The 24,566-nt window shown below is 53.0% G+C and overlaps 1 protein-coding gene across 2 annotated transcripts; it reads right to left on the bottom strand.

The window, feature by feature from the left end:
* Nucleotides 1-195: 195 nt before the first annotated feature.
* dennd4b (DENN/MADD domain containing 4B) lies at nucleotides 196-24,364 on the bottom strand. 2 transcript variants are annotated; one of them, XM_080895782.1, is made up of 30 exons: nucleotides 24,207-24,364; nucleotides 14,186-14,539; nucleotides 13,231-13,486; nucleotides 13,072-13,141; nucleotides 12,622-12,791; nucleotides 12,294-12,419; nucleotides 11,950-12,016; nucleotides 11,510-11,544; nucleotides 11,149-11,207; nucleotides 10,918-11,062; nucleotides 10,489-10,664; nucleotides 10,095-10,195; nucleotides 9,794-10,009; nucleotides 9,542-9,687; nucleotides 9,330-9,463; nucleotides 8,919-9,033; nucleotides 6,319-6,525; nucleotides 5,927-6,055; nucleotides 5,660-5,804; nucleotides 5,389-5,544; nucleotides 5,074-5,302; nucleotides 4,690-4,990; nucleotides 4,376-4,480; nucleotides 4,118-4,293; nucleotides 3,805-3,961; nucleotides 3,486-3,725; nucleotides 3,060-3,156; nucleotides 2,809-2,974; nucleotides 2,625-2,683; nucleotides 196-1,808 (listed from the first exon to the last, which is right to left on the bottom strand). In XM_080895782.1, exons 2-30 carry the CDS (start codon nucleotides 14,518-14,520, stop codon nucleotides 1,663-1,665), a joined length of 4,464 nt encoding a protein of 1,487 aa, XP_080751908.1. In that variant the 5' UTR covers nucleotides 14,521-14,539; nucleotides 24,207-24,364; the 3' UTR covers nucleotides 196-1,662. The 2 variants fall into 2 exon arrangements, with proteins under 2 accessions (XP_080751908.1, XP_080751907.1); XM_080895781.1 differs by lacking the exon at nucleotides 11,510-11,544 and having other exon boundaries at nucleotides 12,178-12,419.
* Between the last annotated feature and the right edge of the window lie 202 nt (nucleotides 24,365-24,566).

Here is a 24,566-nt window from a genome sequence, read left to right on the forward strand (position 1 = left end):
CAGCCGTGCAGCAAACGTGGCCTCAAAAGGAAATATGAAGTTTTTTGTTTTTTAATATTTAAAAAAAACTAACAAAAGATCTGCAGAGGCTCCACCCACTGCTTATCTGAACAACCAATGAGCTCTCAGATCAGGTAAGGTGTGTTACCCAGAATGCCGTGGGCACAGTGATGCGGCACTCCTGACTCCTGCTGCTCAAAATAAGCAGGGGTGCTATTTTTGACAGAAACCACACCAAGCTACTCAGAGCAGAGAACAGGAAGTCAGAAACAAGCCACCTTTCAAAATAAAAGACCCCATGCAAGGCTAAATGCTCCAGGTACAACTAGAAGACCCTCAGAGACGTGACGGAGCGAGTCAGGATTCAAATCATCTGGACCTGCGGATTCCTCGGTCAGGGTAGCTGCTGGTGCTCGCAGGGCGGACCGTAAGGAGAAGGCGACGCCTTCAAGGGAAACTTGTCTGTAAATTGGATCGTTTATTTCCTCTGACCTCGCTTGTCCCAAACCAGACGCTCTGAGCTGAAACCAGCGAAGCTTCCGAGCATCAACACATGACAGCGTGCATTAAATCGTCCTCTTTCCTCTTCAGCCTTAACGCTGAGTCGCTGAGCTCCATCAAAAAGCTCTGCTCTGCATTCTGCCGCTGAAACAACCTGTTTATTACACCCTCTGCTTTATTAGAGCCATAAATATCTACACTTTGTTATAATACAGATTTCACATCACACAGCACTTCCCGAATGAGTGCGTCGGGCCTCCAGGTGAGTCTCCAGGTCCAAACAGAGGGGAACTTCCTGTACTGCCATCTGGATTCTAACAGGAAATAGTTCGAGCTTCATCGTGGAGGTCAGGCAGCGGGCGGTGGATGAGAGGATTACAGCCGTGTGTGGGGGAGGTTACTCTACTCGTTATGATCGGTGATCTTTGTCGCCGGTCGGGTTTTACAGGTGACCGCTGTTGTACTTAGCTTGCTAACTCGCTCTCCGAGACTTTCACTCCGCCTCCGTGGAAGCTCGTGTCAGGTCACCTGCTTCAGTCGTGCTTCGCTGATGTGCACCAGCACCACAAAGCTGCAGAGGGAATCCAGCGGTGACTGGAGGATGTGAGAGGTTTGGGTTTTTTGCCATTTCCTGTGTCCTAACCTTGGCCTCTGTGGTCACATGGAAAGACTCAAACTGCAGCTTCATTGTGACAGGCCGACCATCTTCTGGACGACTCCCAGCACAACGAGTCGTTCAAAAACACTAATAAAAAACGTCTGAAAGTCCTTCTCGACCACGCTTTAAAAACAAACTGTGAGGCTCGCCCGTGACCATGCAGTGCATCTTTAAATCAGGCAGCCCGGCCCGAGCTTCTAACCAGCCCTCGCCTTCGACGCTGCACCAATCACGGCTCAGAATGCTGCTGAGAGAAGTGCGTTCCTTTTGTCTCCTGCTGCCGGATCTACTTTCAGGATCGTTGATGGAGCCGTAGAGCGTCTGGATTCACACCGACGAGGCAAAAGAAGGACAGGACAGGAAGGAGTGCGGCACTCCGACCTCCACCTGGAGGCAGCAGAGAGGTGAAGAACACGAGCAGGTGAAGGCAGCGGGGATCCAAAGGCTCGCCGTTTTCCCTTCGCAGGGATGAACGAGCGCGGGGGACGTCACCAGGACCCGTTTCAGCATTCGAGAGGCGGGTGGAAGCTGCGTCTGCAGTCGATGGCCTTCGGGCTGGGAGGCTGTGCTCGCTTCTTCCGCAGCTCCTCCCGACCCAGAGTACCGCTGAGCCGAGAGTACGCCGTCTTGTACTTCTTATCGAACGCCGCTGTAAGAGAGAGAGGAGGAGGAGTTACCATTGAACAGCTGACCTCAAAGATGTCGAAGGTTAAAATCTGCGAGTCTGTGACTGAACTACAGACCACACCCATGTAAAGGAACAGCCGTCAAAGTCGTGTGCGTCCTGATTTAACACTGTTTGACCAGTTACTCTGTTCTGCTGGGAGCAGTCTCCACGCAGCATGAACACGTCTGCTGATGGTGCCGTGAGGAGCTCAGCAGTCATACTGCAGAGTGACACGACAGGAGGATGGACCTGAGCGATCTTCGAGCCCTGCAGGGCCTCACGGTTTGGCTCTTACTCCCTGAGTGTCTTAAAGACATAAAGGCCCGGACGGCCGCTAACTTTCTGCTTCTTCATTCAGATCAAACTGAGGTTATTGTACTCTTGTTGCTTTTTATATTATTGTACGATCTACTGTACAATATAAAGCGCCTTGAGGCGACTGTTGTTGTGATTTGGCGCTGTATGAATAAAGTTAAATTGATTGTGTGGCGATCATCTGAAACCAGGCTCCACCTCCTGATGACAGGTTAGGAGATTAAATGGTGGACTCCAAGAGTTCGCACCATCAATTTAGTGATGGGTGGGTGGATGCATGTATTGGTGGATGGATGAGTGGATTGGGTGGATGGACGGGCGGGCAGCCTCGACCTTTGACCTCCAAAATCTAAACATTTCTTCCTTTGGTCCATGTCTGTAATTTATTCACAGACATCAGCTTCACAGGAAACGCCCACAAACACGAATGCAGAACATACTAATAATAATAATGCTAGCTGCTAGCCTGTGGCGTGTTCTTACCGACGTGATCTTTGCCCATGGCTGCCAGCGTGAGGAAGAGGAACTCTCTGTACAGACTCCTGCCAGACAGAAAACACAAAATTCACATCTCACCGCATCAAAGTAAAACCTCAGCTGAACGTTTTTCAGGTCGTCTCGCTGCTGCCCGTCTCCATTTCACAAACTTCTGCGCCTGCCGGCTCACCTCTGGATCCTGGGGGTTCCCGGCTGTTTGGCCAGCGTGTCCAGGAAGAGCGTGACGGCCTTGTGCACCTCATTCATGCCCACCCACCGCAGCACCTCCTCCAGGAAGGACAGGGTGAACGGGTGGTTGTGCCTCCGCCAGCTGTAGCTTCTCATCAGGACGCCACCTGTTGGAAGGAAAGAAGGATGGCGGCTTAAATGCTTAAATGTTAAAAAGTCAACAACTCAACAATAAACGTGTGTTCATCTCACTGTGGATCCTCCAGAGGACGTAGAGGGGGGGCCACTGGTCTGTGTCGGGGGTCAGGGTGTCCCACAGGAGTCTCACTCTCACTGCCGAGTTCTCCGACTGGGAAACACAAACGACGAGAGTCAGCCAGGCGTCATCTAACCGATAACATGCCTGCTGTGAGGTCACCGCGGCGTGAGCTCAGGTTTTATTGGGATGTCACTGATTAGCAGGTGTCCTGTACAGTCTGTCGATGCAGACAAAAAAGCCACGCTGCTGGTGGACGTGATGCCAAAGTGCAGGCTTCAAATTCAACATCGAACCCCAGCCGGCACACAGCACCGAGCCGACCCCACATTCACCACAGTCGACCTCATTTTGCCCTTTTTGTTTTTCTCTCCTCTTGGACACGCCCACCTGGCTGCCATAACTTCGCCTAACTGTGTTACCTGTGTGAACTGGCTGACCAGCGGTGAGGCTCGGACCAGCTGCAGCAGGTTGTTGGGCAGGCCGAGGCGTTGGAAGTACCACACCAGGTTCCAGAAGATGATGGAGTGGTTGTCCAGGAACTGAGGCTGGGCCAGGACCGCCTCGCCTTCGTTCTCCAGCAGACTCTCCAGCTCCTTCCTCAGAACCAGAGGGCTCAGGTAGGCCACGGTCACCTGGGGAACGCCGCCCACTGACGAACCCTGATGGAGGGGGTGGAGTCTGTGAGTGAGACGTCCGGTGAGGATGATGTGTGAGAGAAACGGCTTTGCGGAGCATTACCGTGGTGGTCCTGCTGGTCTCGGAGTAGCTGCTGGTCTCGGAGCTGGAGTCCTCGCTCAGCCCGTTACACTGGGGTCGCACGGACGCCTCGTGACCACTGGGGGGCCTCACGGCACTCTCCACCTCGTCCTCCAGGTTCCAGTTGCAGCGGTCCGCACTGACAAGGCAAAGAAAAGTCAGCTCCGGAAAGGAAACACCTGTCAATGCGGCATAAACGATCTATGCTTCTGGAGTTTGACCACCAGCAGCCGTCCGTCCTGCAGGAACACCTCTGGTTACCTTAGGCCACAGCAACGTGCTAAACCAGCTGTACCTGCTGACGGGTCCAAGGTCACAGATCTCGGCGTTCAGGAAGGGAACAAAGGAGGAGCCGCAGAACGGGCAGGAGGAGTTCAGGTTGGAGTCGTCCGATGTCCAGCCCGCCATGATCTCCTCGTCGTAAACCAGCGAGTTGCAGCTACGACAAAGCGAGCAGCTGGACATCAACACCTGGACACACGGGGGGAGGGGCTCAGGTTAACCGACGGGACCAGTCCAGTTGCTGCAGCGTTCCTAAACACGCTCCATTTACCTCTATTCCCACCCCCTCCTGATTGGCGTCCCAGGACCGGCGTAGAGGATACGCAGGACTCGGCACATCCATCAAGTCGAGGTCGCTTCCTACAGACAGCGAGCTCTGAGAAGACAGGAAGTAGATTAGTGACAGAGAGTCTGTTAACACCTGCGAGGAGCAAAAACAAGGAACACTTTAATACTGGAATGTGTGCAGACGATGCTCACGAACCAACACAGACTTCCATCAACAGCAGCAAACAGCTGCAGGCTCACATCACACACCTCCGAGCAACGATCTGACACGAGCAAACGCGAAGACGCCGCCGTTACCTCTGATGTGGCGTTGACCAGCTTCTCCTTTGCTTTTAGGAGAGTTTCGGCCACTTGACCTTTCCTCGACGGCCTCTGGTCCGACACTCTTCGTCCAATCACTCCTCCTCCCGCTCCTCCCCCTCCTCCCGGGCGCCGGTCGCCCACGCTGGCGGCTCGTCGCACGGACACTCGGTGTTTGGTCGGCGTGAGGAGTTGCTGCAGTTTGCCCGCCAGTCCTCCTCGGCTCGGGGAGGAGACGTTGTTGTAGTTCTCATCGACAGCTTTGTTCCTGCCGGACGAGCCCTGCACGTCGGCAGGTCTGAGGATCAAACACGCACACGGGTGAAGAAACGTCCAATCAGAGGCCAGAATCGATGTCAGACAGGTGAAGGTGAAACTGACCGTCTGTCTGCCTCAGCGGGCAAGTCCAGCTCCGAGTCGGCCGACTCCACGCACTCTTTGTAGAAGCTGGAGAGGCAGACCTGACTCCGCTGAACCAGAGCTCCACCGGAGGGCGCTGGAGGCGGCGTGGACGTGTCCCGCCGTCCCAGCGGGGGTTTACGGGAGACGGCGTCTGCGAAGCCATTGGCCCCCGCCTCACGGAGGACGGACTTCTTACCCGGTTTGACCTCTGTGGGGCAGAAAGGAGAATTAGTGAGACGATGATGTCACAGAGGAAGAGGAGGACGCGGCGAAGCTGAGCAGGCCGCCTCTTACTGTCGCTCGCCATCTTCATGCTGCTCAGACTGTTGCTCTTCACCAGCGGGCCAGTCAGAGACTCGTGACTCGAGCTTTCACTCAGACCGCTCCAACTGGACTGACGAATCAGAGAGGAGTGGGGGCGGGGCCTTCGGTCAAACTCCGCCGCCGTTTCTGTAACCAAACGTATAAATGAAAGGTCAGGGCTACTTCCTGCGTAATGGTGGGGTCAGCCATCAACGCTCCCCGCCGTCTGAAAATTAAAATCATAAACTTAAAGATGTCTGACCTCCACGCGAACCCACGGAGCCGCTCTTCTGCCGCCGTTTGATTGGCTGTCTGAACTGGGCCACAGCCAGCAGGACGTTCCTCAGCTTGGCCCAGCGGAGACGCCCGCCCTGATTGGTCGACGGCCACTTGCTCTCCAGCACCGCCTGAGGAGAGAGAACGGCGTCAGCGAGGACGTTCAGAGTTCACGCCGTAACATCAGGAAAACACCTGAACAGGTGACGCGCACCGTCCTCGCCACGTCACTGTGTGTCTGTGCGTGTGTGACCTTGTTGTAGTATCCGTAGGTGATGGTGTTCGGTGTGATTCCCGCCTTCTTCATCTCCAGCAGGACTCTGACGGCGAGGACTGGCTGCCCAAACTGACCACACAGCTGCATCAGGATCCGGTAACACACCTGCGCGCGCACACACGCGCACACACACACACACACACACACACGCGCACACACACACACACACACACACACACACACACACACACACAGCGTAACCTGGTGCTCATATCATCATATTCGAGTCCTCCGTGTCAGCACTCGGGGCTCCAACGATCTGCGAGTTTGTCACAGCTGAAACTCGGGTGGATTTTTCTAAACGTCTCAGGTCAACAAGTCAAATAAACATGTCACAGCAGCGACCTTTGACCCCGTCTGAGCCTCACCTCATCCGGCAGCACCACCTTGCGGTTCTCCATGTGTTTGAGGACGTCGTAGGCTGTGTGCAGGGCGCGGACCTTGGCGGTCTCCGCACGGACGAAGGTGGGCAGGTAGATGAACCAGAGGCCGTAGCAGTGACCCAGCAGGCACTTGGACCACATGTCCGGCACTGCCGAGTACTTCTGGGCCCGTTTCTGAGCCAACTTGATCTCCTGGAGGGAGGAGGAGGAGGAGGAGGTCAGAGCAGGTGTTCAGCGTCTGAATCATGACTTTAAAATCAACGTTTTAGATTTAAACACAGAAATGTGAATATCACAGCATCACGTCCGAGTCACGCGTTAGAGAATAAACTGAGCACTGGCTGCACGCTGCATTACACCCTAAACAAAGTCATGCTTACACATTTAGCCCTGAGATTATTCTGGGCTGTCAAGATTATTGCAAAGTTTTTAACTTGTGTTTTAATGAAAGGCTCTGAAGCTCATCTTCAACCTCTCAGTGAACAGCGCAGAGTCTCCTCCAGTTTGGATCGTTTCGCTGTAAAAAACTGAGGAAGGTCCAAGTTTCTACACCCAACACACAGCAAGCCGTCTAACAGCCACTTCTAGGAAGCTAAATATTAGGGGTGCAACGATATTCGTATGGATATTGAACCGTTCGATACAGTGCTTTCGGTTCGGTACGCATATGTATCGAACAATACAACATTTGTAATTTATTTTATCAACTTTCCTTCTGACGATGCTGTCTGTGTTGAGTGCTCAGTGGATTTGCGTTCGGCAGTGCAGCCTAGGCGGAGTAGTTGAATGCAGATTCACTGAGCGCAGGGCAAGCTAGCGAGACAGAAGCTAAGCTTGTTGCAACATGGCAAATTGAACCTCCCCCACCCTCATTCAGATCTGCCGTTTGGAATTATTTTGGTTTTCATGTGACGTATGACCCTGAAGGTAAGCGCGTCATGGACTAAAGTAAAACAGTATGTTGGATGTGCCACGCAATGCTCAATTACATGGTGGGAGCTAGTGTGTTAGCGCAGTTAGCTCATTAACGTGTTGGCCGTCCAGCCCCATGCACGGGGCGATCGGCGGTAGCTCGTTAACGGAGATTTGCCGTGTTGTGGCGTTAACGTCATTTCAGATTAACGCTGACAGCACTAGTGGGAACACAACGAATATGACTGCACATTTACGCTGACAGCATCCTAGTGCAAAGACAAGTGGAAGCAGACAAAAACAACAAGCACGCATGCTACTAACTTTACCCGAGTCATTTAGACAGCCGTTAGCACAGGATTCTCCTTATGGGGACCTGATATGTTTAATATGCTGCTGAGAATATAGCCCAGAAGAAGCGGATAGTAGAGCTTTTATTTTGGAAAGAGCCATTTCTCTGTAATAAACTCTCTTTTCCAAAGATGAGGGATTCCTCCATCAGATATTTATTTTTTTATCCCTTTGTTGTTTCAGCAACATTACATTTAAAAACTGTACTTTTGAGTTAAAATATATATTTATAATTTTAATAAATGACAAATTAAAAAGGCATGAACATTTTTTTGTATTGAAAAAATATCGAACCGTGAATTTTGTGTATCGTTGCAGCCCTACTAAATACAGCTGTAAATGTTGGTGATCGACCTGCAGAGAGCACGTGCAAAGAAAACAGGACGGGGTCCCGAGACAGAACCCTGTGGAGCTCCAGATCAGAACACGGTCCCGAGTCTGTTGCAGGGTTTACAGAGTGGAAGCCTGCACTGGTCTCCGACCAGCAGAATCAGGATCCCTTCCTCTGCTCCCAGCACCGACGCCAGCCTACAAACCTGTGACAGTTTGACCTGAGTCATAATCTCAGACTTTAAACTCACAGCACTCAGAGTCCAGCTGAGGATCGGACGCATTATTGAATGTTAGCGGTCTAACAGCTGACCGGCGTCACAGCAGCACGCTGCTCTTATGCAGCTCTTTGCGCACAGAGTGTCAGCACTTCCAGGAGCATCGCTCACAGGAACCAATCACAGCTCTGATATTATGACTATTAGTTTAATCAGGATGCCTGTCGTCTGTGTTTGCAGAGCGTCCAGTGAGTTAGCTCGACGACAGCAGAGAGCGGGCTGAGGCTAGACGTGGAGCCTCAAGTGGACATGGGAGGAACTGCAGGCTGTGACGTTTTTCAGCGAGCAGTAGAAATGAGATTCACTCCCACTGATGAAGCTGCAGCTCTCCTGCAGGAGGAGCTTTAACAGCACTGCTGCGATGTGTACTTGACTAAATCCTCCCAGCATGCTCTCCTCCTGCTCAGATCAGAAAACACCGTCTGTGCCGCTCTCAGTCACGCCGTCTGTGGCCTCTGCATGTTTAATGAGTGCTGAAATATTGATACCAGTTCATTAAATTACAATGATGAATGGACGCCTGTTAAAGCTCCTCCTCTCGCCTCCACTCTGAGGGAAACTGGGTCACAGCTAGCTTCAGCTCAGAGGACGGGAGGAAACCTCCACGCGCGGCGCTCCCCTGAACGCATCGCTGCTCCCGTCGGAGCGTGCTCTGTACACTCGAATGAACACAACACGGGACCAGATCATTTCTGCTCAGTATCTTTGTCTTACCTGTTTGGTGCGGCGGGGGGCGGGGCTACTGGGAGCGCTGCCCTTGGCTGGGACGCGGAGTTGGTCCTGGGGCTGGTCGAAGAGCTCTAGTTTGAGGGTGGGGAAGGTCTCGTAACTGGACAGGTGAGAGGGAAACAAGTGTGAGCAGGTGGTACGGCTGACGTGGCTCCTCCTCCCCGAGAGGACGCCATTCAGTCTGTTTGCACGCAGCAAATAAAAACGTGTTTAATGAAAAGTGTTGAAACGGTCTGTTCACATCGAGACGCTACGTGATGGCAGAAGGATGGAAGCTCATTGGCTAACATACAGAAGGAAACGGGTCACCTGGGTTAACATCCTGACCATCCTCCCACCTCCACAGCAAACAAGCCACCCCACCCATTTCCATGGCCCCTGAGGGCGGAGCTGTACCTGTAGAGGGCGGGGCACTCAGACCCATCAGGTTCCTGCGGTTCCTCGGGAGGCATGATGAAGACGGTGTGCTCGCCGCTGTGCGTCTCGTCCAGATCGATCAGCCTCACCTCCTCCGGCTTCTCCACGTCCACCTGCTTAGCAAGAGAACACCAATCAAAACCTTAGCTGGGCGCTAGCCGAGCAACGCGAGAAAGCATCGCCGCTCTGACCTTCTGCACGCACTCGTCGAAGAACTCGAGGCAGGCGTGGCGGTCGCTGACGAACGAGCACTCCTCGATGAACTGGGTGAACATCTGCGTCTTGGTCAGCTGGGTGTAAAACTTCTGCTGCGTTCGATCGCGAGACTTCAGGAAACCTGCGGCACAAAGAGGAAGAGGCGCAGCTTCACTCACAGCGTGTGCATCACACGCCCCGATTCACAGCTCTGCACACAAAAGCCGCCAACGTTACGAAGGGCGCACCCTGCAGGTTGAACAGGGAGCTGCAGTCGGTGGTGGTGTCGGACGGCGCCTGCGTGATGGGCAGCAGGAAGGCTCTGTAGCCTCGCAGCAGGCAGCTCATGAAGCGCAGGAAGGCCTCCTGGATCTCCAGCTCCAGCTGCTTCTGACGCCTGTAGATTTGGTCGTAGTCGGTCAGCAGGAACTCCAGCGTCGCCTCCTCCTGGCCGGGAGTGCAAACTGCAGCCACAAGAAGTGAGAGTCACTAAATGACGCAACCCTGTTTACACACTGGTTCATGTGTTCAGCCGTTGCAGTCGCTCACTCTTCTCCAGCGTCTTGTGGAGGTTGGTGAGGACGTTGAACAGCATCTTGCCGTGTTTCCTGGGTAACGAACGCCATGACAGTGGCTTCTTGTCATCTGACCTGAAACGAGGAAGAGGAAAGTTTTCTCCAATGAAGATAATGCTGAAACATCAAATGCTGCAGTTCCTCTGACGTCCAGCAGAGGCAGCAGAGAGGCAGCCCCATAGACTCCCGTGTTAAAACTATTCAGCAGAAATAAACATGTTTACAGCCGGATACACAAACTGTTTGGTTCCTGTGGATAATCAAAGATTATCAGAGCAGATGCAGGAAGAAGACTGCTGAAGATACGAATAAAGGGAGCTTTTTAACCATCTATCCTGGGCTCGGTGCACAGGTGGCGTCAGACTCACTGGAAGATGGTGTTGGCGTCCAGGTCAACACACACCACATCGGTGGGGGGGTCGTGCAGGTCGAAGTAGCTGGAGTGGACGCCCACGATGAAGGGCATCGGTGCCAGCAACACGTCTGCCATCTGCAGCGGGCACAGAGGGATGTAGGGACAGAGCCAGCGGAGCGGGAACGTCATCTGGACACAGAAACCGGAGTTACAAACTTCCAGGACAGATTCAGGCCTGTCTGCAAACCATGAACCTGCTGACGGGATCACAAGGAAAGATTTATCCTCCCGCCCGGAACAAACTCTAGATTTGCTTTGGATTCAGTGTTTTCAATCCGTGGCTCAGGGGCCAGCGGGGGCCCTCATTTTAATTGGCCCACGAGAATAAAGATGAAGCATTGGGACTTTTGTCATTTGGAATGAGGGCGTGTGCGCGTCTTACGGAGACGAGGGCCTCGCTGACGGAGGTGAGGACGTCAGGTCGGAGCGAGTGCAGCAGCAGCTTGTGTTCAGTGAGGACGGCGAGCAGCAGCGTGCAGGCGTTTTCTGGGCCGAGGTTCTGCAGCAGCTTCAGGAAGCTCGCGCCGCTATCGTAAACACACAGGGGTCAAAGGTCAAACACAGGCGTGACGGTAAAGGTACTGTGGTTCGTCTGGATAAAGCTGGCACTCACCTGAGCGGGAGCGGCGAGGAGACAGGCTGGCAGAGCAGCAGGTTGTCGTACGGCGAGAGCTGCGAACACACACAGCTGGCATCAGTACACACACACACACACACACACACCATCTTCTCAAGAACTAAAAGGATCTTTGAACCGAGTACCAGACAAAGAAGGATTATTCTGAACTGTGACTCATGCAAAGCCGCACTGGTAAAGTCCAGGAATAAACGAGCGACTGTGACGTGATTAATCCAAATCAAGTAAAATCACACGTGAAGCCCTCACTGATCATCACCCAGGTTTGTTTCTTGTTAAAAATCATGATTTCAGGATGAGAGTGATTCATGGAGAGGCTCTGAGTGGGCGCCGTTACCCGGTTTGTTCTGCAAACAGATCGCCTCCTACGTCCTGTCAGGAGGGAGCAAAGAATAAAGTCACAGCGTTTTCGTCCATCTACGCGTTTCATCAGAAAAACACGATCCGATCTACAAAGTGAGGATAATTACACAACGTCAGTCACGTTTGATCTCAGTTTTATTGACACCGTCCATCAGAGGGAAAACTTGGCAACTGTGGGGAGGAAGAGCTGCCACAGGAAGCAGTCACACAAACAACACATTTGTCCACCGTGCAGCGTCGAGGCGCTCTGCAGGAAGAAATCTAATGCAAATGCAATGACCTGGAGGACAAACACTTCCTGCTCCAGCTCACACAAACCTGCGTCAGGTTTGTTGTATCAGTGCGGAACAACATGACAGCGCTGTGAACTTTCAGAAGGCGAAACATTTGCACGGTCGGTTCGTTGGGTCTTACCTGAACGAGGATTCGAGGACGCTGCGGGGAAGGAAACGGGACGTTGTGCATGAAGCTGGAGATGTGTCTGCAGGAGGGGAACAAAAAAAAACAGGAAACGGACATCAGCACACATCGCTTCTGTGCACAGATCATACGTGATAACGTGTTTTTAATCAGCTGGCAGGCGTTTATCGGTCAGAGGCCGGTGTGAAGGCCTCTGACCGAGAGAGAAGACGGTTCACGGACTTCTCGATCGGCAGCACGTGGGGCCCGGAGATGGAGTATCTGTAGACGAAGGTGAGGAACTTCTGGAAGACGGTGAAGAAGGGCCAGTGAGAGAGGACGCAGATGCTCTTCTTCACCTGCAGGCTGCGGTTGGTGATGGGCCGCCGGTCGACGACGCTCAGCAGACCGAGGCGGATGCTCTGCCGCTCCGACAGCAGCTCTCTGCAGAACGACTCGTAAAACTGGATGGCGGCGCCGTAAACCTGCAGGGACGAAGCAAAGATGGAGACGTAACAGCGGTTCATGCTCGAGTTAGGAGCTAGTTTACGGTTCAGAGGTCGGACTGAAAGACGACCTCGCTGCTCTGTGTAACAATGGTTTAAAGCATCAAAGTTGTAACTGCACAGTAAACAACACAACGGATCACCTCCACCCGCTGATCATCTGTGGTTCCAGCTAACCCACCTTGTCCCCGGAGGCGGAGGTGAGGACGAAGGTGGAGAAGACGGGCAGCTGGTACTTGGTGTTCTGAGGCCAGCTCTCCACGGTGACGCCCATCGGCAGGCAGAAGACCGGCACCGACTCGGGCAGAGGAAACGAGTCCAGGTCCTCCTCCGGGTAGCGGCTGATCAGATCTGCGGGCAGCGATACTCTGATTACTCCAGCACAGATCCTGCGATACTCTGATTACTCCAGCACAGATCCTGACTTTTCCTGTTGGATTTATTGCGACCCTTAGTTCTGGTTTTCCACTGGGAGCGTACTGGGAGCTCCATATGATGAAAACCATCACCCATGTGAGCAGCTGGGAGCTGTGCTGCACAGACTGGGGGAACCTCCCCGTGTCTCTGCAGCGTTTCTAACTCTCGCCTCCTGCAGGAGGCTGAAAACACACGGGGTCACGCGGGTACTCACCGGCCTCGAACACCAGGGCGTTGGCTGTAGCCACGGCTCTCTTGTAGCACACGTGCAGTGCTGGGCCCCACTGCAGACACACAAACAGCGACAGGGTCAGTGACGCAGCACTCACAGGGGGCTCAAACCCCTGAAACACCCCCGCCTCCCCGCACTCACCATGCCCGTGTTCAGGTTCTTGTCGACTCTGCAGAAGGTGTGCGGCGCCACCTCGCCCTTGCTGGGCAGCAGCAGGGCGATGTCGGTGACGCCCAGCGTGTGGAGGCCCTGTGAGTCCGGAGCCCGGCGGTACGTCAGGAAGACCCGATGAGCCGTGGGGGCGCCGCCCGCGCTCAGGCTCGCCGAGCGGCTGTACGGCGTGGTTTCAATAACGTACCAGCCCTGCTTCAGCTGCTCCTTCCCCTCGTACAGAACCCTGCAGACAGGGCAGTGCATCAGAGCGCCTCCATCGGTCGCACCATCAGTGCGATGATCGCTAACCACAGCCTGAACCGCCGCAGGGAGGAACGCTGCTCACACCTTTTCTCACCCTCTCCCTCCCTCACCCCAACCGGGCCCTCAGACGACTGTCCTTCCTGTTTAAACACAGTTCTTCCTCCCCACTGTCACCTATCCTGCTAACAGGAGGCGGACAAGGCTGGGTTCCCTCCGAGGTTGGAGGTCTGTCCAAACCTGCAGCTCCACCTAATCTGAAAGGACTAAGCTCGTTATTTCCCAACACTGAGTGTAAACTAACGAGGCGAGCACGACGGCCTGCCCACTGCGTTACATAATTCTGTGGATGACATAACCTCGGCTTTAATAAGCACCGCACGAGCCAGAGACCCTGCAGCTGCATCAGAGCCTCGCACACTCCAGCTGTTACTGACAGACACCACGAAACGAGCGCTGGATGAAAAAGAATAACGAGGATTTCTTATTGATATACAGCTGACGCAAAATAAAACACGTCGAATGTTTTTAACGTTAAATTCTCACGAAGAAAACGTTTTTTCATTCAGCTTCAACTCTGAATCGACAAAATCAGTCGGCTCTCAGGTGGAAATCGTGCCGGCACCAGTCTGAGGATTTAAACACATCACAGCTCATAACCACAAACGTGTGTGCGTCTCACCCCAGGTCCAGGATGGGCGGCTTGTCCCGCCCTCGGCGGTAACACAGGTACAGGTGCGGGTTGTTGATGAGGCCGGCGCTCAGCTCGGCCGAGTGTCCGCCCAGCGTCTTCTCGATGCAGGTGAAGCCCTCGGGAACGTCCTCCCCGAGCCCCCGGGCGATCACCACCAGGTCCGTCACGGGCTCTGCCGCCCGGCCCGTCGAGGAAGAAGACGAGGACGTCGTCGAGGAGGCGGCGGCCTTCCCATCCTCGTCCAGGGGCCTCCACGGCCCCGCGGGGTCCAGGCCAGCCACTACAAAGTAGTCCACCAGCTGGGGACATTTCTCCTCGGTCATGCCTCCTGTCGATCCTCCACTGCAGGACAGAGAGCACAGGTCACCACAGCAGGCGGGCTGCAAAGCAGCTTGCAGATGAACAGCAGCAGAAAATACAGTCAGTCACACCAAATACATTACTGCAAACGTGACATCACCAGCAGGCGTGGCCCAACGCCGGTATTTACACCAACTCTGATACGCTCCAGGGTAATAGATTACTTTTTCAAATAGTTAGATTATTACTGGACCTTGAATCTGACACACACTGGAGGTCGGGACGATGACTCGCAGCCCCGAATCAACCAATCAGAGAGCAGCAGAGAGGCTGCTGTGTGGATCCGCCCTGACGGAGCGTGACGGTAAACACCGACGCTGATTCTGCTACGACGTGCGATTAAACTGAAGAGTGTGTGTGTGTGTGTGTGTGTGTGTGTGTTTCAAATCAGTCTTCTCTAACTGTAAACTCTCCTCTGATTGGCTGTGGAGCCTCTCACTGATGTTTTCACGCCATCACGTGACGTCACAGCGAAGAACCCGATTTAAAAACTCGACACATCACTGCTCATTCAGATCAGACAGGAAGTGAACGGACAGGAAGTGAACGGACAGGAAGTGAACGGACAGGAAGTGAACAGACCATCAAATCCAAATAAACAATAATCAGAAAATTAATCTGCTAAAAAGAAAAAAACAAACAAATGACAGGAAAACGTGAAATAAAAACTTTTTACTGATTCTGCTGATGTCCCTAATGTTCACGTTACACTGCTGTGATTAGCTGGTTGCTAGGCAACCTGAAGACATCTCCATCAGCGGGCACAGCCGTGTGCCGAGTTTGGTTAGTATCGATTTAAAAGGCACATGATCACATGACCGCCGTGCGAAGGTAAACAATCATTTGATATTAACATCAAACATGAATTACAGACCAGCTGAGCGCTGCGTTCGGGAAACCCGGGAAACTCCAGCGTGAGCGACGGCGTTCGGACAAACTCCGATCACAGCTTTAAGTTTAAAACGAGCGTTTTTCAGTCGCGCTCCACCTCAGCATAAACGCTCAGCGTCTCCGTTTCACCTGAGAATATCAGAGCGACTCTTCTTCATGGTTTATTGATGACACGGCCGCTTCCTCAGCTCAGACGCGATTTAAACTTTTACAGCTGATGTCAGCAGACGTCCAAACAGCTGCTTTCCTTCCTGTTCTGTGAGGAGGAGATATTCAGTCGCGCAGGGCGGCGCCGCGCTCGTCGCTGTCATCGCAAGGTGAAAGTGAGAGGGACCAGTTGAAGAGGAAGTTCAGCAATCGGAGGGTCAGAGGTCAGCTGGCAAACAGGAAGCGGACAGGCGACCTGCTTCCTGTTCATCAATGACGTCACGCAGCGAGGTGATAAAACACGGCGTTATCTCTTTAACACAAACCTGCTGTCCGTCGTCACCGAGCACACCTCCACCCCCTCAGCAGTTTGCACATCCACACACGACACCGCCCACCGAGGAGTTTCCATCCCAGCATCAGAGACGGACCCGCCTACAGGAGCTCGCCAGACCAGTTTAAACCGGCCTGAAACTGGTCCAAAACCAAGGTCCAAGATGAATCAGACCCCAAATGAGCCCATCCCAACCCAGAGTAAAACCAAACCAGCCTCTATGAGCACAATCCCAGTTTGTCACCAGGTTCTGTGTAAGAGTCAGAAAAGCCTCAGCTGGACCTGAGCTGATCTAAAAGCAGAATAAGAAAAGGAGAAACTGAGCTGTAGTGAGTCACAGTCAGCTGCTGTGGTAAACACTAAAATACTTCATCCTGTGCAGATACGACACAACTTCCCCCGGTGACAAAATAACCGTTTAGTAGGAAAGGAAAACCCCCGAACACCGTTACCTGACACCTTCAGACCAAGACCAGGCCCGGCCCACGCGGTGAGCCTGAAACACGAGTTTAACATCAAACATGAAACAAACCCACTCAGCTCCGTGACACAGGAACGTGCATGGGCTGAAAGTCCAAACCAACACTGAGCCAGTCTGCACCAGTTCATAAACCCAGTCTGCACCAGGTGAACACGGGCTCGGGTGCGGAGCTCAAGCAGCAGCTGATTCACAGGTAGAATCTGCTCGTGTCGCCTGCTGTCTGCACACACCTGAGGGGTCCGACCTGGTTAAATAAAATGTGACATCAGACGGCGCGCCCTGGTCTTGAAATCAAACGCACCAGCCTGTGTTTGCTGAGTTATCACAGACATTTCAGCTGAAACAGCTGCTTTCATCAGTCAGTTCCCTTTTTAATATGCAACAGTGGAAACGCACACACACACACACACACACACACACAGACACGCACACACACACACACACACACACACAGACACACACACACACACACACGCACACAGACACACACACAGACACACACAGACACGCACACACAGACACGCACACAGACACGCACACACAGACACGCACACAGACACACACACACACACACACACACACACACACACAGACACACACACACACAGACACACACACACACACACACACACACACAGACACACACACACACACACACACACGCACACAGACACACACACACACACAGACACGCACACACACACACACACACAGACACGCACACACACACACACACACACACACACACACACACACACACACACACACACACACTGGAAATCCCAGAGACGGGTTAGATTTCCTCACAGACCAGCATCAAACACTCAAACCTTTAAAACCCCGCCCTTGCCAAGCGTGAGGGGCAACCACACACTCTGACCTCTGACCTCCGGAACACAGACATCACCCGCTGGTTTAAGTCACTCCTGAGGTCCTGCTTTTTACATTTGAGCTTTTCGTCTCCAGCAGTTTGGACAAAAGGGTGGAGCAAACTCCTCTCATCAAACCAGAGCTCCGCCTCTCTGGGCTCGCCTAGCCCGTTGTCATTAAAACGCACCAAACGGCACAAACACGGTGGGGCTGTCGGTGTCGGGCCTCCCTCTGCAGCAGTCTGACCTCTGACCCTTTAAACAGTTTCAACAAACTGTTCGAGCGCAGCAGGAAGTGAAGCACCTAAGAGGAAGTGAAACGGTTAATAATAATCCCGATCGCAGCTGAAACCGGAACCTCTCCTCCGCTGCGAGCGGCGGTTTGTCTCGCACACCTGAAGAAGCGCCTGGTTTTCTCACGCTCCCTGACGCTGGTTAGAGGTCAGCGCTGCGATGATACGGCGTGAGGGAAAGTAACACAGGTGTGTAACGAGGTCACCAAAGTACATGAAACTATGTACTACAAACGTGGAACCATGAGCAGGAGGTCACCTGACCTACAGGTACAGCCAATCACCTGCCTCCATCTGCTCCTATCCCAGCATCGTCCTGCGCCGCACAGACATCTGCACCTGTGCAAACCAAACATCAGCTGATCACCTGTCACACCTGACTCAGGTGATGTGAGCCACATGTCAGGTGTGTTGTTTGGGCCAAACGCCTGAGCTGTCGATGCCTGACTCCGCCCAGGTGAGGCTCAGGTGTGCTGTTCTGTTCGAACCCAGAGGTTACCCTCACTGCATGTGTGTGAGAGGAGTATCTGAGCTCTGCTCGGGTCTCTAGCTTCCACAGACTGCACGCTTCACTTCCTGCTGAGCGACGCATCGATCACCAAACCGACCAATCTGGCAGCTCCGGCGGGACCGTGCCGAGGTGCCGAGCTAAGAAGACGGCGAGGTTTTACTGACCACGAGCGCGACGAAGCCTAACACACGAACAAACACAAACGGGCTCTTACTGCGATCGTGGATCGGTCCGTGCGTCCAGGCTGACGAGCTGTCAGTCACACGCCTCGCTCGCTGCAGCGCGTTAGAGCGAGCGGCTGCCACAGGAAGTGAGCGGTGCAGCGAGGGAGAAAAATAGAGCTTTCATTTCCAGTGTGAGCGCGAGCGGCGAGGCAGGAAGGTGTGAAAGCAGCGCTGTTTCCCCCGAAGTAGAGGTGACAGCAAACAGGAAGTGGGTGTGTCTGTGTGTGTGTGTGTGTGTGTGTGTGTGTGTGTGTGTGTGTGTGCGTGCGTGCGTGTGTGCGTGCGTGCGTGTGTGTGTGTGCCCGGTCCTCACACGTTTGAAGACATTTTTGAGGCTCAAAATGTGGTTTTAGTGTCAGGGTGACCATTAGGTTTACGTTCAGGGTCAGGCGTTCATTCATGGTTAGGGTTCGCAGCTAGGAAACCATTATGTCAATGAAGGTCCTCACTAAGATAGCTGAACGGGGTTGTGTGTGTGTGTGTTAACTGGTAACTGGTACTAGCCACTGGGGGCGGGGTTTGTTGAATCACAGCGCCTCTGTGTCTCCCGGGGCGTCACGCTGCAGTCACTCACTGGCATCAGCAGCCTCAGTGACATCACTGTCACATGACTGCCTGCGGCTGCGGTCACTCGCTCACATTTTCCCATCAGGCTCTGGGTGTTACGAAGGTGCTTCACTTCTTACCAGGTACATCACCATGGTAACCAATGCCGCACACCTTCGAGATTAGAGATCGACAGGTAAGAAACCATCACCTGCTGACCAATCAGATCTCAGGAAAAGGGCGTGAGCCCAGGAAGAGTCGTGTGTTTGCGTGAGCGTCGGTGACGAGAACACTATTGTTATTGGTCTGTTAGGACGAGCATGTGACCCTGTGTCCAATCAGGAAGCGTCCAGTCCCAGTCTGGCATTTTATTTTTTATTTCCTGTCAGACCATTAAACTTCCCCCCGTCCACCGCTCCGAGGCCGCGGCGCCCGTTACCTAACGTTAGTCATACCGAACGCCGCAGAGAGCAGACCGAGGGAACCGTACGAGCATGCTCAGTAGTTCACCTCCACACCGTAAACACATTTAACCCGGATAAAACCCCGACCTTTAACCCTGACCGTCGGTGATCAGCTGGGCTGATGTGCACCTGAACCACGCCCACTCAAGTTTTACTTGGATGCTTTCTGCACCCTCGAAAAATGTCAGGTGATTACTCAGCGGCGCACAGTTCGCTGAGGGACCAGAACAAAACCACAGAGCGTGCATCAGAGGTTAGCGAGCACGCTGCCTGAGCAGCTTACTGGGACCGCCCTCAGAACCACCCAGAACCTCTGATGTGTGCGTGAGATTCGCTGAGGCACAGGTGAGGTCATCGGGTCATCAGGTGGTTTCACGGGGACACAGTGAAGGACGCACTTCTGATCCTGCTCCACACTTCTGGAGCTTCAGAGATGTGCAGCTTTCTGAAGAACAACCTCAGTGAAGCCGACCGGCATCATCATCATCGTGATGTCACTGAGTGCCTGTCACTCCAACTGCACCGGCCTTCTTCTTCTGTGGTCTCTTTAAAACAAACACTAAAACTCTTCATTACGGCCGCCTGAGCTCAGCAGCTCTCAGCTCCTTCAGAGCCCCACAGCGCAGCCGCCGTCGCTCAGAATCCACAGCAGCAAAGTTATTCAGTCCATAATTAAATGAATTCTTCGATCTGATGACAGCAGGGAGCTGAAATTTCCCAGAACTCTGTCTGTTACTCTGAGTCGCCTTCACTCCGTGTGACTGAAGCTGCTCTCGTATCCCAACCCGTCCTCGGCCCTCGGAGCTCAGAATCCCCCAGCAAGCCGAGCTATTTAAAGCATCGTGACAAAGGCCCGGGACGGTCAGCGACGCTCCGGCTGCTCCTTAAACTCTGACCGGCATCCAGAATATTCCTCACACAGACAGCATGGAAGGAGGTCCAGATACACGAGGCTAAATTTAGTCTGTCCACAGAGCGCCGGAGCTCCGAGGACACACTGCCAGCTTCCAAAATTAAGTCACATGATGATGATGCAGCAACCGTGACGAAGAAGAACAACCGAGACACACAAACAGGCAGCAGGACGAAGCTTCGGCGTCTGCTTCAGTCACACCTCAGACCACAGCTCCTGGTCCCATATAGGACGATGATGTCATCACGGATAACAGTGATGACATCAGGAAACACCAATGACAGCACAGGAAATAAAACGCTATTCATCACAGTGTCTGCTGCTTACAAACAGTCATCAGATCATGTTGTTATTGTTAGTGTCATATTTGTCAGGTGAGTCCAGGTGAGCACCTGAACCGGAGGATAAACATGGAGGACACGAGAGAGCAGCAGGAGACAGGAATGGATTACAGAGGACATCCTGAAACAGGATCTGTGTGTGTGTCTGTGTGTGTGTTTTAGTGTTGAAGGTTTGGAGGCTCAGCAATAAACTGAAGGACAAACAGAGCAGCTGACGCACCTGTGCACAGGTGAGCCGCTAGAATAAAAACTGAAGAGCACGAAACTAACAGCTGACCGTCACCAAGCAGCAAACCTGCGCTTCCTCCGAGCCAGCAGTCAGACTTCCTGTCTGCCCTAAAACAGGAAGTTATACCAGCCCAAAACAAATATGCTACCCTTTCAAAATAAAACCACAGATTCAAAACACGACAGCTGCAGGCAAACACCGAGTGTGCGGTGTGATCGTCCTGACTGAGCGACTCCTGCATGGTTCAACAGACTAAAAATGACCTTTGACCTCTGTTTGGTGATGCTGTAGGTCGCTGGTTCGATCCCGTCTACTCCACATATGGGGCAGCAAGCTAATCCACGGGAGCGTGCAGCGTGCGCGTTGGGCAGGAACTGCGCCTTGTAGAGCAACACAAGAATCAGACCAATCAGGCGTTTTCCTCAACAACACGCACGCTGTGTCTTCTGCATGTTGTTGTTCCAACATGGCTGACACCCACCTCCCCACCGAGGTCAGAGGTCATTTCTCAGACTCTGCTCTAAAAGGCCACACTAAATCGATCTCAAGTTCACTCGTGTTATTCTAAAGGAAAAAGGAAAAAACTCTGGACGTCGGCCAACATGGCAGAGCACGCTCAGACCGCTGAATCCATGACAACACGCACAGCTAACGGGTCAGAGGTCAAAGTTCAGCTTCCCCCTTCTGAGTCCACTTCAGTCACAGGAAGTCATCTTGCACTGACTGTGGATCAATCCACTGCTGAAAATAGTCCCTGCAGACTTCAGCTTCAGGAAACCTCCGAGGCCTTTTTAAAAACGCGGACGTGTGGCGACCGTTCAAAAACACTTCCATCACAGGAGGACAGAGGTCAGAGGTCAGCCCGACCAGTCCCGTTACATAACTGTCAGCTCACGCCCCGCAGCAACGTTCGGGACATGAAACCGTCCAAATGGAGGCTGAGTCGTTGCGTAATGTCCTGGAAACAGAGTCGCTCACGCGTCCCAGTTCAGCGCGGAGGCAGTGAACGCATCACAGGAAGAATGCTGAGCCCCAAGTCTGCAGACGCGGCGTTCCAGTTTATGCTCCAGTCGGCTCGTAACGCTCCCATCCCACCACATTCTGCACCCCTGAAACCACCCAGTGCTAAAACCAGCACTAACCAGTCCTCATGCACAAACCACTAAAACTAAACCAGCTCCTGACCGGGTCTCAGAGTCGACCCACAAATTCAGTCCATCACTATTTACAGTTAGTCAGGTCAAAGGTCATCCAGGTGGTACACCGAAGGTCAGATTATGAAGATGAATGTGATGAATGTGACCACGCCCCCTTTATGGTTGCAATGGTAATAACCTGCTCATGTGTAACCAGCTCCGTTTCAGCTCAGAGTAAAGGTTAAAGGTCACCTTCATGTATCAAAGGTCTGAGCAGCAGGTCTCATTTCTAACACGAGACAGGAGCGTGTCAGCAAAAAAACCACAGACGTCCAATCAGGAGCAGGGATAGCTCAGAAGGTAAAGTGGTCGCCCCATGATCGGAAGGTCGGCGGTTCGAATCCACTTAACGGCTACCCTGAGGTACCCCTGAGCAAGGTACCGTCCCTACACACTGCTCCCCGGGCGCCTGCTTAGTGGGCTGCCCACTGCTTCACTGAGTGAATGGGTCAAATGCAGAGAAAAACAAGTAATTTCCCCATGGGGATCAATAAAGTATCCATTATTATTATTATTATTATTTAAATAACTGCTACGAGGCCACGCCCTCTGATGACATCACACAGTCTGGGCGGTTTTCAGCCTTCAGGTGTGCAGCAGGTATGTTATCAGCGTCTGACACGCTCCTGTTCTTTGTGATCCGTCACATGACCGCGGCTTCGCTCTGCAGCTACAAATTCTTTGCAAGAAGCGACACGTCCTGCGGGCGTCTCAGGTTTCCTCGCCGCCACAGCTTTGCTGCGTTTACCTGTTCTAGTCACACGGACCAATCACATCCAAGCCAGGCCTCAGGAAGGAAGTCATGTGACTTGCATGAAGCTGGTTTCACATCAGAATTATTAACATTTCATTTTCAGTTCGAGTTATTTTGAGTTCTTTTTTATATTTTATTGAATTTTAAATACATTTATTTTTTATTTCCTCGATTGTTGCTGCTCGTGTTCACTTTTCCTCCTTTGTTAATCGCTGACCTGCCGTACAATGAAAATATGAATCTATTGATTGCTGTTTGTATCAGCAGCAAACTGATCGATCGGTATTGATCAGTTTTAATAATAATAATAAATAATAATGGATTGCATTTATATAGCGCTGTACAATCCCACTGTTCACTCACTCTCACATTCATACACTGGTGGAGGCAGCTACAGCTGCAGCCACAGCTGCCCTGGGGCAGACTGACAGAGGCCAGGCTGCCACATCGCGCCATCGGCCCCTCTGACCACCACCAGTAGGCGGCAGGTGAAGCGTGTTGCCCAAGGACGCAACGACCGAGACTGTCCGAGCCGGGGCTCCAACCGGCAACCAGATGATCAGATGATTGAGCTCACCGTGCTGATTTCTGATTTGTCCGTTTTAATAATCTGATGATTTCGTTCTCCATGAAAGCAAACCTACAACACAGACAGGGACAAATTAAAGGAAAAAGAACGGGAAGGTGAGCTTGGCTCTGACTGAGGAGGAAGGAGCCTCCGTGGATTTCACCTGAGCTCAGGCTTTGTGGTTGCAGGTTAGAGGGCCCTGTCTACCTTCAGGAGTTTGAGGATGATGGTGGAGCTCAGTGCTGGAGGAGTGATGCAGAAGAGAAAGCAGCAGCAGCTTCCTTCATGCAGGCTTTTCCTTTAATTTGTCCCCCGCTGAACATGACTCGTAGGTGCAACAAGGAGACAGACAAGTGTGCAGACAGGTGCTGGTGCTGGGGGGACATCAGCTGCGGGACATCCAAAACCTCCTCCACAACATCCCAGCGGGGTTCCATTATCGGACAGGGCTCTGCACGCGTCATTTCCACGCTTCAATAAACAGGTTCGAGACTGAAGAACGGTGAAAACCACCACATAGCTCCGGGTTAGGCCTTCTCTGAGCCCGCGGACCGACGCTGGCCGCCGCCGGAGCGCCGAGCGGCCCCAGCTGGACGCGGGTTCCATTATCGGACGGAGAATGGCCGCCTGGGTGCGCTCGTTTTTGAGTCCCGTTCTGCGCGTTTACCGCAACGCGACCCGCTTTCGCGAACAGCGGGATCACGGCGAGCCCACCGAGGCCCGCTGGAGCACGGTTCCGTTCCTCCCGGTTCGCACACCGGGCAGCTGTAGATGTTGACATTAAACGCGGTTCCGTTAAGCTAGTCCCACCCGCAGCTAGCGCGGCGGTCGCTCCGAGTCGCGCGTGAAACACGGCCCGTTCTCCTCGGCCCCTCCGGTCCCCGGTACCTGTGTGTCGGTGCTGGTTGTTCCCGCGGCGGGCTCTACGGTCCATGATCAGGTCATTCTCTCACATGTGACGTCCATGTTTGTCCGTCTGCTCCGACGAGCCGCAGCAGGCAAGCAGCCAATTGGCGTCAACAGCGCCGACAGCTTCCGGTAAACCCCTTCAAAATAAAATCATTTTAAACGGCCCTCAACCACAACAACAAAATTCCACAGTCTCGTTATTTCGCCATATTAATTAACACAATCGTTACATTTGATATGGTCTAATGTTATTATATATTAAAGCTAACACAGCGAGACAACCAGTCACTCTCACACCTGTGGGCGAGAACCCACGCAGACTCGACACAGACTTCCTGT

The sequence above is a fragment of the Rhamphochromis sp. 'chilingali' genome, assembly GCF_963969265.1.
Source record: "Rhamphochromis sp. 'chilingali' genome assembly, chromosome: 11".
NCBI classification, from domain to species: domain Eukaryota; kingdom Metazoa; phylum Chordata; class Actinopteri; order Cichliformes; family Cichlidae; genus Rhamphochromis; species Rhamphochromis sp. 'chilingali'.